Below are 15,607 nucleotides of genomic sequence, written 5' to 3'. Positions count from 1 at the left end.
TCAGGTGAGATGACACAGGCCTGAGGAGCCTCTTCCAAGTTGACTGCTCCGTATTGAAGGGAATCACAGGCCTCCTTGAATCCCAGACTGTGGCAGTACTTTGTTAGAGTAGTAGGTGCATAGATTTAATGCAGCAACTGGGAATCTCCTCAGGAATCCTGCCTCCTCATTTCACATCACTAGCAGATAAAAAGACCTTTGCTTTTATTTCTTCTTGAGCTGTCTTTCGCAGGTTGTTGTGCTCCTGACAGCTCCTGTTGTTAGTGCTGCTGTAACTCTAGTGTCACAGTAGTTGATGCTTTTGGTACATTCTGATTTGTAAAATGATCAGAAGAATGGCTGAGCTGACCTCTGCCATCTTGAAGATCTGTGGAGACAATGTCGAGTAGATTGGTCATATTTCTGTGCTACCAGCTTGTCACACCACGATGTTTGCAATATATCCTGCTGGCTTCCTTTCCCAACCAGCGGGCATTGAACAGGAAGCTTTGTCCTATGTGGTTTCAAAGGGCAGCCAGGTAAAAGTGTGTGTTGCCTGGGGTACTGAACATTTCTTACCACATAAGTCAGCTTGTTGTCAGAGGTTAAAACTAAACCTTTCAAATGTGGCCTTTGTGCAAACACTGCATGCAATACGCTCTCCCCTTTAGATCAAGCTCTTGCTATCGCCCATGTGTAGTACCAACATCCAGCCAAGATGCTTGACTGCAAAAGATCTCACTGGAATGGGATTACTTGAAGGACTGTTGATGTGTTGGCATGTAATAATTGAGGGCATTTGCACCTGATTGTCCATCCTGATTAATAGAGAATCACTTCAGTTGGCCAACATAAAATAGAATTTTGACCACCCCACCACAAAACAAAAATGGTCCAATGCACTGCAGCCATTTGTACTTCAATTTTGTTGCACAGTCAGTTTGAGACTTTCTGCATGGTGATTTTCTAAGTTTGATCTACTCTGCATTTCTGTTCCACCCTCTATTATGTTCCAAGTAGGACTAAAAGGCTGAAGTGTTAACAGCAAGACCTTTTTATTATGGAGGTGTTTATAGGCAGCAAGATTAGACTAGGCGGTTTCCTGCCCAAAATGGCTGGTGAATGATCATAAGGTTGGACTCTTAAAGTGACAGTCCACCATACTTGGAGAAATACACAACCCTTACCAATCTGCTATTTCTGTTGCCCACATGACCTTTCATATTTCTCTCGTTAGTGTGTTAACAATCATGTAACCATTGGCTCTATCCTTGTCCAGATCCCCATGACATCAAACTTCTACAGTCTCTACCAAGCCATACCCCTCCCCTGATTTGAAGTAATCTGGACCTTGATGTCCCTTTATCTCCCTTTAGAAGACCATGTACTCCCTGCCTCTTATGTTCTAAATCCCAATTATGGTATCTAGTTGTCACATCACCAGCTTCAGAGGCAGAATCTCATTTGAGTGTTGGCCCCAGTAAGTTCTTTTTTTCCTGCACAGGCTCCAGGCTGACTGGCCAACAACCCCCAGACATCCAAGTATAATCTTCCTAATTGGACTGACTGGAGCACACACTTGATTCTTCCATTCTCCCCTACACTACTTTTTATGCCTCCATGCCATTCAAATAGTGCCCCTCCCTGTTTTGTGCTTTTGCAGCTTTGTGATTAAACCATTTGCAGCCATTTGGCTGTAAACAGCAACCCTATCTGTCATATGGGCAAAAGCCTGCCCTTAAGTCAGTCTCTGTCCCTTGTTTGCCATGTGTCAATTGGGCTTAGGTTGCATGCCTCGGTCACTTGGACATACTACTTGGGGAAGTTGTAGTCCAACAATTGATCATGTCATTTTAAGGTAGTTTCGCTATAAGGACAATGGAGCAAGTACATAGCCTTAAGTAGCTGAAGCTTGACTCAGCAGGTTTGTGTTTGCTGTTGTTTCCGACGCATTGAGTTTCTCTTTTTTTTTTTGGATTAAAGTTAAGGAGGAAGGCAAACTTAGTTTGTGAGTTGTACTTTTAATGAGATGTAAATGCATGCCGATAGACTTCTCGTTACCTGGTGGTAACATACCCAACCTGGACCTGAAGGGGGAAGAGCTGGATTGCTACAGTTTTTTTCAATGATGAGAATCTGATTACCTCTCCCTTGGCCAACGTAAAATAAACCCCCACAAGTTTCTTCTCCCCCTGGCAGGAGTAGAAAATTCCTGCCCTGTTTTGGCTTTTGCTTAAAATTGACCTCTGAGGGAGGATCTAATTAGCGAGACTTGTTGTGAATTAGAATTTGAACAACAAACAGCAATGAAAGCCAGTAATGTTTGTTCATGATTTTGAGTGAGCAGTCAGTAAATATCTAGCTTGATGCAGAGCTGAACTTCAAAGTATCTAAACTAATGTTATGGACACAACCAACACCCACTTCAAATGTATCAAGCACATAGCCTCAAACCTGACTTTTTCTTTCTTAAAGGCAAGTGTAAGTACAGTTTTCCAGCTGTTGAATTGGCTTTACTTGACTTTAAGCAAAACACTCTTTTATTCTTAACCTATAGTTAAAATAAAAACTAAAGAAAGAAGAATCTACAGGAATAGTGACTGAAGACTTGAGGAAAGCAAATGTTGTCCCCTTGTTCAAGAAGGGGATTAGAGACAACCCTAGTAATTATAGACCAATGAGCCTTACTTCGGTTGTGGTTAAAGTGTTGGAAAGGATTATGAGAGGATTTATAATCATCTAAAAGGAATAATTTGATTAGGGATGGTCGACACAGTTGTGTGAAGGGTAGGTCGTGCCTCATGAACCTTTATTGGGTCCTTTTGAAAAGGTGACCAAATAGGTGGATGAGGGTAAAGCGGTTGATGTCTATAAGGATTTCAATAAAGCGTTTGATAAGGTTCCCCATGATAGGCTATTGCAGAAAATACAGAGGCAGGGGATTGAGAGCAATTTAGCGACTTTGGATCAGAAATTCGTGAGCAGAAAGAAGACAGGGTGGTGGTTGATGGGAAATAGTCATCCTGGAGTTCAGTTACAAGTGGTATACCGCAAGAATCTGTTTTGGGGCCACTGCTGTTGATCACTTTAAAAATGACCTGGATGAGGGCATAGAGGGATTTATGAATGACACTAAAGTCAGTGGAGTTGTGAACAGTGCAAATGGATGTTGCAGGTTACAGAGGGACATGGATACGCTGCAGAGATGGTAAATGGCGTTTTAATATGGAAAAGTGAGGTAATTCACTTTGGGAGGAGTAACAAAAAGATTCTTAGTGTGGTTGAGCAGAGAGATCTGTGTCCATATGCATAGACCCTTGAAAGTTGCCACCCAGGTTGATAGGGTTGTTAAGAAGGCATACGGTGTGTTAGCTTTTATTGGTAGCGGGATTGAGTTTGAACCATGAGTTCATGTTGCAGCTGCGCACAACTCTGGTGCAGCCACACTTGGAATATTGCATACAGTTTTGGTCCCTGCATTATAGGGAGGAAGTGGAAACATTGGAAAGGGTGCAGAGGAGATTTAGCAGGATGTTGCTTGATATGGAGGAAAGATGACAGACTTGAGGCTGATTTCATTAGTAAGGAGGAGGTTGGAAGGTGACTTAATAGAGACTTACAAGGTGATCAGAGGATTAGGTAGGGTGCACAGTGAGAGCCTTTTTTTCTTTGGATGATGGCTGGCGTGAGGGGACATAGCTTTAAATTGAGGGCTGACAGATTTAGGACAGGTGTCAGAGTAGGAAGGGCGTGCAATGCCCTGCCTGCAGCAGTAGTAGACTCACCAACCTATAGAGGTGTATTTTGTCTTTCTTTGGCGGCACGGTGGCATAGTGGTTAGCACTGCTGCCTCACAGCGCCTGAGACCTGGGTTCAATTCCCACCTCAGGCGACTGTCTGTGTGAAGTTTGCACATTCTCCCCGTGTCTGCGTGGGTTTCCTCCGGGTGCTCCGGTTTCCTCCCACAGTCCAAAGATGTGCAGGTCAGGTGAATTGGCCAATCTAAATTGCCCGTAGTGTTAGGTAAGGGGTAAATGTAGGGGTATGGGTGGGTTGTGCTTCGGCGGGGCGGTGTGGACTTGTTGGGCCGAAGGGCCTGTTTCCACACTGTAAGTAATCTAATCTAATCTAACCTTAAGGGATTTAAATGGTAATTGGATAAATACATGATAATGGAATAGTGTAGGTTAGATGGGCTTCAGATTGTTCTCACAGGTTGGTGCAACATCGAGGGCCTGTGCTGTAATGTTCTATGTAAGAATTGGTGTAACTTTATTGGAAAACTTGACAGAAGAATAGATTACTTTAACTACAGTTAAACAGCAACTGTTCCAACATAGTAACATAGGATAAACATGCTCTAGGCAAAGACAAAGTCAATAAAACTGTTGGTTTTTCATGTGATTCTGGCAGCTAAGAGAAAAATATGGCAACTTCAACAGCTTCAAAACCCAGAAATGACTAAAAGTAAGCTAAAATCCTGGTTCTGTGGGAGCCTAATTCCATCCATTCATGTTATGTCAATTGTTCAAACTTTTTTAAAACCAAAGCTTTCAAGGTGCCTCAAGCTGTTTAGTTTAGTTAACCTGGAGGAGACAGCTTGCCACTTATGGCTCAAATCCACGTTAGGAAAGAAAGACAAAATGCACCTCTATAGCAATAGTATCGTCACACTAATGCAGGGAGAATTAGGAAATAAATCATATGAAACTTGTAAAAATGCCTTGGTGTGTTTATAGTGTCATGCTGAGCATTAGATAAACAAGCAAATTCTGGATCGGAGTCCAATTCCGTAAACTACTTCCAAAAAATGTCTGGGATTACCCAAGATTACTTTGACTTGTGTTATTTCATTTCGCTTCCTGTCTTTCCCAAAATCAAATCATCTATCCTACTTTTCAAATATTTAGACTTCCTAATGGGAATTATACAGAAGTTTTTGCTCAAATTGAATGGTTCCAGAACCATCCTTGAAAAGTGTTTTTACTGTAAAAAGTCACGTGTCTATTTGATATATTTATTGACTAATGCTAGTTGAGGTTCTGATATTTCTGGTGGTGGGCAGTTACCATGCAGCTCTTGAGAGGCTAGCAGGTGTCAGCATCTGTCACTATAATATTGGACAGGAATATTGGACCATTAGTAGGCCATTTATCCCTCAAACCATTCTACTACTCAATAAGATTGTCTAATCTTCTGACCTAACTTCAAAATATTGGCCTTTGAAATATAGTTCCTATATCTTTTGTTCACTAAATTCCGTCAGTCTCTGATTTGTAATAACTGATATAGCATCACTAGACATTAGCAGAAGAGTTCCAAACATGCAAGTGTTTCTTAATTTCACTCCTGAAAGGTCCTGGCTAATCTTTAGGCTTCAAGCCTTGTACTCCCCTACTAGCAGAAATAATTGTTCTTTCTACCTCCTTGTTCCTATTAATATCTTAAAAAGCTTCAAATTTTCCAACTAAGTTCTGGACAGGGTTCTTGCTAGGCAGTGGCGTGAGGCTGCTGAATTGGGATTACTGCTTATTATTGGCCTCATTGCCTGACTAATATGCAGCTTCCTATTCTGCCACCATAATCCAGAAACTAGATGCTGACAATTCCTCACATAAAAGTCAGAGCTGATATCTGGTGACTTTAGCTTGCTACTAGCTCTACCAGACTGCCATTTTGGACACCCTACAAACAATGTCGGGGCACTGGCTGCATTTACTCCATGTTGACAGATGCTGATGCCTGCCAGTCTCAAGACCCCATGGTACCTTTCATTTACAGGACGCTTTTGCATTTTAATGCTGCACTTCAGAACAGGCTGGCAACTAACATTGAACAGCTGCTGTAAGTATATTTTACGTGGAGGGATATGCACCCAACTCTGAATTGGCCCACCTTGGCAGTTGCCTGCTTACTGTCTGTGCTCACTCATCTTGATCATAACCTGGACGTTAGAAAGAGACAGATTGATCGAATGGGTGGGTATTCATGGGGGTAAAGTAGTGAGGGTTCCTAAGTGTGTGAGTAGGCAGCACAGACCATGTAGAGTTAAGAGGGTGGGAGCTTGGGGTGGGTGAGTGTAACTGAGGGAGGATTTTACATGTTATATAATGGGTGAGTGCTGTAACAGATAATTAAAACAAAAACTGGTAGAAGTAGAGTTGTGTGGATCTTGGATGCTCTTGAGTTTTGAGGTTCTTGTGATTTTCCTCTGGCTTTTGTAGAGCAGAATTTTTCATTTAAAATGTATGGAACTTTTACAGTCCAAAGGAAATAAATAAATAAGGAAGGAGAGATTGTGGGAGGGGTTTGTCCACGTGTGTTGTGGTAGTGGTAGTGGTAGTAACAACGCAGACCAGAGATTTAAGAACTAACTGATAGAGGACATGAGGCAGAGGCTGTTTTTTGTTGGAAGTTTACAGAATCAGCTGGAGAGGCAGTTAGATTTAGAGAAGTGGTTACACAGCAGGTTCGGCAGATAGATGAGTCGCCCATCAGGTGAGATACGAAAGTAGTTCAGGAGTCTTCTGTGGCTATTCCCTTCAGAGACCATTTTGGGGACTGTGGAGGTAAACCTTTAAATGAAAACAGAAGTGACAGCCAGATCTTGAGCACCAAGAATGAATTTTTGTGTTAAGCAGGGGATTCTCCTGGCAGGGGCACAGACAAGAGGTTCTGCAGCCATGAGCATAAGTTCAGGATTGTACAATGCCTTCCTGGTGCCAGGGTTAAGCACATCTCAAATAGGTTGCAGCATATTATCAGCGGGGAGAGTGAGAACCTGTACGCTCTGGTCACAGCAATGTAATTAGGAAAAGGGTTTAGGCTTTGCAGAGTAAATTCAGCAAGTCAGGTAGAAGGTTAAAAAGCAGCACCTCAAAGGTAGTGATCTTAGGATTACTCCTTGTGCCACACACTGGTGAGAGTAGGAATAAAAAGATAGGGCAGATAAGTCAACGGCTGAGGAGATGGTGTAGTGGACAAGGATTCAGATCTTTGTTTCTGTTCCAGAAGAGACCGCAGTGATTCAATCTGTTCAAAAGGGATGGGTTTCACCTGAACTGATAGGAGGTCAATACGCTGGTGGGGAGATTTGCTAGTGCTAGTTGAGAGCCTTTAAACTAGTTGGGGGAAATCCTAAATAGTTGTGCAAATAGACTGATTATGAAGGTTCTGAACTTTTTTTTAAAAAAAAAAGGCAGAACTAGATAACTGAATTAAACTGCATATATTTCATTGCAAAGGGGCTTTACAGGTAAAGCAGATGAGCTTCAGGACCTGTATATGAACTTGAGACTGGAACATCATAACTATTCCAGGAATAAGGCTGAGGGATGAACCGACCTACCAGCACAATGTTCCAGGGTTTACATGCTGTGGGAAGGATTTGGGGTTGGTAATGGAGGATGACATTTTTGGTTCAGGTGGTAGTGAGCTGTCGTCTTGAACCACTGCAGTCCATCTGCTGTGAGTTGACCAACAATGATGAGGGAGGGAATTCCAAGATTCTGACCCAGCGACAGTATAAGAACTGTGATCTATTTCCAAGTCAGGATGGTGAGTGGCTTGGAGGGAAATTTGTGGTGGTGTTCCCATATATCTGCTGCCGTTGTCCTTCAAGCTGGAAGTGGTCTTGGGGTTGGAAGGTGCTGTCTGAGGATCTTTGAATTTCTGCAGTGCGTCTTGTAGATAGTATGTACTGCTGCTACTGAGAGTCAGTGGTGGAGGGAATGGATGCTTTTAGATGTGCCAGTTAAGTGGGCTGCTTTGCCCTGCATGGTGTCAAGCTGCTTGAGTATTGTTGGAGCTGCACTCGTCCAAGTGGTGAGTATTCCATCACACTCCAGACTTGTGCCTCGTAGATGGTGGACAGGCTTTGAGCATGCAGGAGATGTTATTTGCTGCAGCATTTCTAGTGTCTGACCTGCTGTTGTAGCCACTGAGTCCAGTTGAGTTTCTGGTCAGTAATAACCCCCAGGATGTATATAGTGGAGGATTTTAGTGATGGTAACATTATTGAATGCCAAGGGGTGGTTGGTTTGTCTCTTATTGGTGATGGTCATAGCCTGGCATTTGTGTGGCAAATGTTGCTTGCCACCTGTCAGCCCAAGCCTGGACGTTGTCCACCTATTATTGCATTTAAACATGGACAGTTTCAGTATCTGAGGAGTCTCAAATGGTGCTGAACATTGTGTAATCATCTGTGAACATCCCCACTTCTGACTTTGAAGCAACTGAAGATAGTTTGGCCTCTGACACTATCCTGAGAAACTCCTGCAGAGATGTCCTGGAGCTGAGATGATTGACCTCGAACAACCACGACTGTCTTCCTGTATCCGGTATGACTTCAACCAGCAGAGAGTTTGCCACCTGATTCCAGTTTTGCTAGGGATCTTTGATGCCACAATCAGTCAAATGCAGCCTTAATGTCAAGGGCTGTCACTTTCACTTCACCTCTGGAGTTCAGCTCTTTTGTTCATGTTTGAACCAAGGCTGTAATGAGGTCTAGACCTAAGTGGCCCTGGTGGAATCCAAACTGGGCATTACTGAGTAGGTTATTGCTGATCTGGTGCTGCTATTGAAAACACCTTCCATCACATTACTGATCAAGAGTAGACTGATGGGACAGTAATTGGCTGGGTTGGATTTGTCCTGCTTTTTATATACAGGACATATTTGGGCAAGTTTCCACATATGTGAGGTAGATACCAGTGTTGTAACGATACTGGAACAGCTTTGCTGGGGGGGGGGGGGGGGGCAGCAAGTTCTGGAGCACAAATCTTCAGTACTATTGCCAGAATGTTGTCAGGGTTTATAGTCTTTCCAGTATCCAGTTCTTGATATCACATTGAGTTAATTGAACTGGCTGAAGACCACTAGAGGATGTTTAGATGGATCATTCACTCAGCACTTCTGCCTGAAGATTGCTGTGAAAGCTTCAGCCTTGGATTTGCATTGATGTGCTGGGCTTTTCCATCATTTGAGGATGGGGACATTTGTGGAACTACCTCCTCCAGTGAGTTGTTTAATTATCCACCACCATTCATGACTGGATGTTGTAGGACTGTAGGATTGCAGAACTGAGATCTGATCAGTAGGTTGTGGGATCATTTAGCTCTGCCTATCACTGGCTGCTAATGCAGTTTGGGGTGCAAGTTGTCCTGTTTGGTGGTTTCGCCAAGTTGACACCTCATCAGGTATGCCTAGTGCTTTTTCTGGCATGGTCTCCTACGCTCTCTGAACTAGGGTCGTTCCACTTGCTTGATGATGGTTGCGTGGGTGATTATGCCAGGCCATGAAGTTAGATTGTGCTGGAGTACAATTCTGCTAGTGTTGATGGCCTACAGTGCCTCATTGATGCCCAGTCTTGAGTTGCTAGATCTGTTCAAAGTTTGTCCCATTTAGCACAGCAATAGTGCCACGCAATAGGATGGAGGTTATTCTCAATGTGAAGGCAGAACTTCATCTTCACAAGGACTGTGTGTGGTGGTCCGTCTTAACAATACTGTCGTGAATAGATGTTTCTGCAGCTCGCAGATTGATAAGGATGAGGCAGAGTATGTTTTTCTCTCTTGGTTCCCTCGCTCCCTCCTGCAGAGCCAGTCTAGCATCTATGTCCTTTAGGACCCGACCAGCTCAATCTGTGGTAATGCTGTAGAGCCAATCTTGAAATCCCCTACCCAGACTATGTCATCCTCTCCTCTGTGCTTCCTGTAAGTGTTGCTCAACATGGAGGAGTACTGATTCATTAGCTGAGGAAGGATGGTACATGGTAATCAGCAGGAGGTTTCCTTGCCCATCTTTAACCTGAAGCCACAAGACACTCATGGCATCAGGAGTCAATGTTAGGACACTCAGGGCAACTCCCTCTTGACCGTACACTGCTGTGCGCCAGGTGGGACACAGGACAGGACATATCCAGGGATGATGATGGCATTATCTGGGTCTTTGTAAGGTAAGATTCTGTGATTATGACTGTCAGGCTGTTGCTTGACTAGTCTGTGAGACAGTTCTCCCAATTTTGACACTAGCTCCCAGATGTTAATAAGGAGGACCCTACAAGGTCTGTTTCTGCCATTGCCTTCTCCAGTGCCTGTCAATGACTGTGATCTGTCCAGTTTCATTTCTTTGAGACTTTGTAGCGGTTGGTACAACTGAATATCTTGCTAGACCATTTTAAAGGGTATTTTTCTGATCAGAGAGTAGATTGAAGGGGCAGTAATTGGCTGAGTTGTATTTAACCTACTTTATATGTGCAGGAAATACCTGGGCAATTTTCCACATTGTCAGGTAGATGAGTGTTGTAAGTGTGCTGGAACAGCTCCATAAGGATAGTGGCAAGTTCTGGAGCACAAGTCTTTTAGTACTGTTGCCAGAATGTTGTCAGGGTCCATAACCTTTTGCAGTGTCCAGTGTTCTTCAACTATTTTTTTGATATCTTGTAGAGTGAATCTAATTGGCTGAAGACTAATATCTGTAATACTGGGGACCACTGCAAGAGGCAAAGATGGACCATCTATTCAGTATTTCTGCCTGAAGATTGCTGCAAATGCTTCATCCTTACCTTTTGCACTGTTCTGGGCTCTTCATCATTGAGGATGGGGATATTTCTGGAGCTGTCTGTGCCTCTAGTGAGTTGTTTAATTGTCCATTGGATGTAGCAGGACTGCAGAACTTCAATCTGATCAGTTGGTTTTGGGATCGCTTAGCTCTGTTTGTCACTTTTCATACTGGCAGGCAAGTAGACTTGTTTGGCAGTTTCATCAGGTTGACACCTCATTTTTCAGGTATGCATGGTGCTGCACCTGGCATGCCCACCTATGGTATCTGTTGAATGAGTGATTATTGTTCTATTAGTTTTTAAAATGGTTATGGAAAAGGATAGACTTTGTATAAACGTTAAATTTCTTAATTATAGTAGGCAAATTTTGACCTTCTGCGACAGGAACTTTCAAAAGTTGATTAGGGTAAATTTGTTTTCAGGTAAAGGGCCTACTGATAAGTGGGAGGCTTTCAAAAGTGCGAACACTAGAATTCAGAGTCATTATGTCTCAAGAACAAAGAGTAGAAAGAGTAGGGAACAATGGATGAATAAAGATATGTTGAAGCTCCAATCAATAATGAGGAAGTCATATTCGCGAGTTTGGAGAAGATTTTATAGCTCTGGTTGAGGTTCTGGTTGTAAGTTTTTTTTTTTGCTTGTTGAGCTGGAAGGTTTGTTTTCAGACATTTCATCATACTAGGTAACATTATCATCAGTGACCCGCTTTCTATTTGTTTGTTTCCTTGGGTTGGTGATGTAATTTCCTCTTTTTTTTCCTCAGAGGGCGATAGATGGGATCCAAATCCAATGTGTTTGTTGATTGAGTTCTGGTTAGAATGCCATGCTTTCCATATCTAAGATTACAAAGGGATCTTGATCAGTTGGGCCAATGGGCTAAGTGGCAGGTGGAGTTTAATCTGAATAAATGCAAGGTATTGCATTTTTGTAAAACAAAGAAGGGCAGGATTTATACAGTTAATGGTAGGACCCTGCTTAGGGTTGTTGAACAGAGACCTAGAGGTTCATGTACATGATTCTTTAAAAGTTGCATCACAGGTAGGCAGGGTGGTTAACAACTTGTTTACCATGCTCGCCTTCATTTCTGTATGGGAGTTGGGACATGCTGAGATTATACAGGATGTGGGCAAGGCCACTTTTGGAATAGTGTGTACATTTTCTGGTTGCCCTGTTATAGGAAGACTACCATTAAATTGGAGGTGGTTCAGAATAGATTTAACAATGTTACTGGGATTGAAGATTTGAGTTCTGAAGATAGGCTGGGCCTTTTTTCACTGAGTGTAGGACGTTGAGGGGCAACTTTATAGAGGTTTATACATCATAGGCATAGACATGGTGAATAGCAAAGGGTAATTTTGAATGTGGAATGAACTGCCAAAGGAAGTGTACAGGTACAATTCCAACATTTAAAAGATGTTTGGATAGGTACATGATGATTAGGAAAGATTGAGAGGACAAAATGTAGGCAGGTGGGACTAGTTTAGTTTGGGAAACTTGGTTGGCTTGATTGGGTTGGATCAAAGAGTCTGTTTCCATGCTGTATGACTGACTATGTGCGGGCACTTACACTAGCTGAGCAGAGAAGATAATTGACTTTCCTTCACTTCTGGGCATTTCTCTAGACAGATCTCAATGATTTGGTTGACAACCTCTGACCAAACTGGCAGGGTTTACTAGAATAGTCTCCTCTGTCAACTTTGGAAGAGGGGGAGGCCTCTCCTCTGCACCACATCATTAACCAAGACCTCCAGATGCCTGTCTGTTAACATGGCTCTGATTTCCCCTTATTGCCACATTTCAGGGCAAATTTCACAAACCATACTGTGCTTGTCTGGGTGCACAGGAACCTTTTTGAAGATGGCATTGGTACCAAGGATGCTAGCCTATTCTATAACATCCTGACAATGGCATGGTCTTTTGAGTATGGTGAGTGGTAGATTTGGGTGAGCATTGGTCATTAGGGTGAAATCCGTAATTAATTTATTTGAGTTTGGGATGGTAGTGAGAGAAAGCCCACTAACCTCAAGGAGAGTAACCCTCCCTGAAACTGTGTGAAATTACCAAAAAAAAATTCAGCTCATGGTTGCTGACAGGAATTTCTGGAGGTTGAGTGGAGAATCATAGCTGATTTCTATTTGTAAATGTTTGTGGCACAGAAGACTAATGAATTACTGCCAGTATCCTGACTGAAGTCAGCTAATTAGCAAAACAAGTAATGAACTGAGACCTCCTACCTTCTACTGATGCACTGAACCAAGGCTTTATCTGCCTCTTGTCAGTGGATCTAAAATGTCCTATGTGGACAAGCTGGAGGCTGGAAGAACATGGAAGCCAGGCAGCATCGGGAGGTGGAGGAGTTGACGAAAGGTTATACCCAAAACGCTGACTTTTTCACCTCCTGATGCTGCCTAGGTTGCTGTGTTCTTCCAGCCTCCCTCTTGTCTACTTTGGATTCCAGCATCTGCAGGTTTTTTGGTCTCTAGTAAAATGTCTTAAGGCATTCTTTTGAATAACAGAAGATTTATACCCGGATAATATTTACTATTCTCTTTTTTTTTTACTACTTTTGAGAGCTTGCTATGCACAAAGTTGCCTGCCATAATTCCTATATTACGAGCATGTTTTTTATTTAGAAGTACTTGAACGTCTCTGACACAGAAACAAATCTGTTTCTGTGTCTCTCTTACACATGCACAACTCCGTTCAAGAAGCTCCTTAAATCTTTGAAAGCCTTTGCTCATCTGCTCTAATATCATCTTATGCAGCTCAGAAACAAAAACCTTGCTTCTCAGGGGCCCTGTCAAAGTCTTGGGATGTTTTATTATATTAATGAAACATTAATGGGTGTTGCTACAGCATAAATACCTGTTCATACTGCCCATATGCTACAATTGGGTTTGAAATGAAAATGAGGAAAAATGTATAATGATGCATTTTTGAGAACTGAATGTGGGGTCGGTAGTTATATATTCAAATTGAAGGGCAAACTTTGCTTTAACTTATTAGAAAGACGGTGACTTCAAACAATGCAGCATTATAAACCCAATCTCAATCTTTCTGTTCAGTGAGTGCTAACACTGAAGCAAAGATGATATTGTTGGGATTTTCTGGTGGCTAAGGAATTGGACTAAACTAGGATTGGGAATCCATGTTGAGTCCTGCTCCACTGACCTTCTAAAACATAATGTGTACTGTGAAAATTACTGCAGCTGAACTCCATTACTTGGCTGGGTATGGCAGGAAAAAGTGATCAAGGTTTCTGCTCTGAAATTTTCAGTTGCTGAATACAAAGTAAGTGTCTGATTGTTAAATGAAATCAAATCTGGCTCTCACACTGGAATAGCCTTCCAAAACTTTCTAGAATCATGTAATGCCATCAGATCAAGTTAAGGAAAATGAGAAGATATCCCATTGTGGGTTGATGAACTGGGAGGAGGGGATAGATCCAATCTTTAAACGTGTTGGGTTAAATGCATCTTCTAATGTTTTCCTTATTTTCTCTCTTCCTACCATTAGCATCACTGTCGAAACTGTGGGGATATCTTCTGCAACAACTGTTCTAGCAATGAGTTGGCACTTCCTTCATATCCTAAACCTGTGCGGGTCTGTGACACTTGCCATACGCTACTACTACAGAGGTGTTCTTCAAATGTTTCCTGAATTCAACTGAATTTATAACCAGCCATTAGTGCTAGCTTTTTTGTTTTGAAGCTCTACTGCATCAGTAAAGCTGCTAAAGAAATTAGGTTCTATATGCCAATATCTCTTTCTGGAACTCATCTGAATATTTTCATGTAACTGGACAAATTAAAGGGCTTGCATTAACTTATTGACCAAATTGCAACTTAAATTGAATATTAGAATTGAAATCAAAATGTTGATAATTCACTCGAGGTAATTCACAATCTTTATTACAAAATCTGTCCAGAATATATTTTATTCTTGATATCAAATTGTTTTTTTCCCTTTTCCTTTCATCTCCCCAAGAATACTTTTAATTGTGTAGGCCATTATTACACTACCACCAACTGATGTAATTCCACTTACTTATGGTCAACAAAATTGATTATGTTGGTTGAAGTTAGAATTATTTTTCATGTTTGCAGTGCCATAATGTATTTGTATTTCAGAGCTATTTTTATGGCTTCATGTGCCTTTGTTCCATAACAAATTGCAATACCTGTATTGAAGCTGTAGAATTTACATGTATGAATTTAATAATATGGCTTATTACACTGCTAGAAATAAAATAGCGTAGCTCTTGCATTTTGCAAATATCAAACCAGTCAAACCACAACTTTGCCAGAACAATGCATAAGAATCTGCTGTTATTATGCGGATTAAAAAGTGCATGCATATTTAACAAAATTGTATGTTTTTTTTTGTTGATTCCGCTTTATCATTCAACTGGGTGTCCTAATGAATGTATAAAATCCTTTCTCTATGTACTATTTGTATATTTCTTATATACTTCACTTGAATATAAACTCTTCAATAGAAAACTGATCCGTTTCATTCTCTTCAGCCTGCGGTTTTCACTGATTAGAGCTGCATATGCAACTTTGCAAAATATTCTCGTGCAAATATATCTACAGTCACCTAGCAAAGAACAGGAAACTGCGTTTACTAAGATATCCCAAGATTTAAAATCTCAAATGTAAGTTGAGAATGGCCACTACAGCTTGTTGTTTTCAGGGTGTTACGACTAGCCCCTGGGGGACTATGATTACAGACAACATTTCCCCAGTTGATATATTCCCAGGCACAAGAGAGGAATTTAGAATCCCTACAGTGTGGAAATGGGCCCAACAAGTCCACACTGACCCTCCGTGTCCCATCCAGACCCATTCCTCTACCCTATTACTTTACATTTCCCCTGACTAATGCACCTAACCTACACATTCCTGTAGGAATGCTTCCCCTTCTGTATTCAAAGCCCCTTACCTTAACTGGTTGCAACAAGGTTAACTGAACAGAAGGCATCTCTTTGATACCTGGCACAGTTCCAAAGTACTTGTTTTACAAGGAATCAATTTAACTAGGCTTTCTTGGGTTAAGCAAAGTTTG

The 15,607-nt window shown here is 41.8% G+C and overlaps 1 protein-coding gene across 4 annotated transcripts in view; it reads left to right on the top strand.

The window, feature by feature from the left end:
• The window catches only part of LOC140492091 (RUN and FYVE domain-containing protein 1-like), an 83,075-nt gene extending 68,033 nt beyond the window's left edge, over positions 1-15,042 (top strand). For all 4 annotated transcript variants that reach the window (XM_072590817.1, XM_072590820.1, XM_072590819.1 and 1 more), the window contains one exon: positions 14,057-15,042. In XM_072590817.1, coding sequence (XP_072446918.1) covers positions 14,057-14,200 — 144 coding nt within the window. In that variant the 3' untranslated portion in view covers positions 14,201-15,042. The remainder of the gene's footprint in view (positions 1-14,056) is intronic.
• The last annotated feature ends 565 nt before the right edge of the window (positions 15,043-15,607 follow it).

Source organism: Chiloscyllium punctatum, chromosome 20 (genome assembly GCF_047496795.1).
Source record: "Chiloscyllium punctatum isolate Juve2018m chromosome 20, sChiPun1.3, whole genome shotgun sequence".
NCBI lineage: Eukaryota > Metazoa > Chordata > Chondrichthyes > Orectolobiformes > Hemiscylliidae > Chiloscyllium > Chiloscyllium punctatum.
Note: the sequence above shows the minus strand (reverse complement) of the source record. Positions and strands in the feature narration are given on the sequence as shown.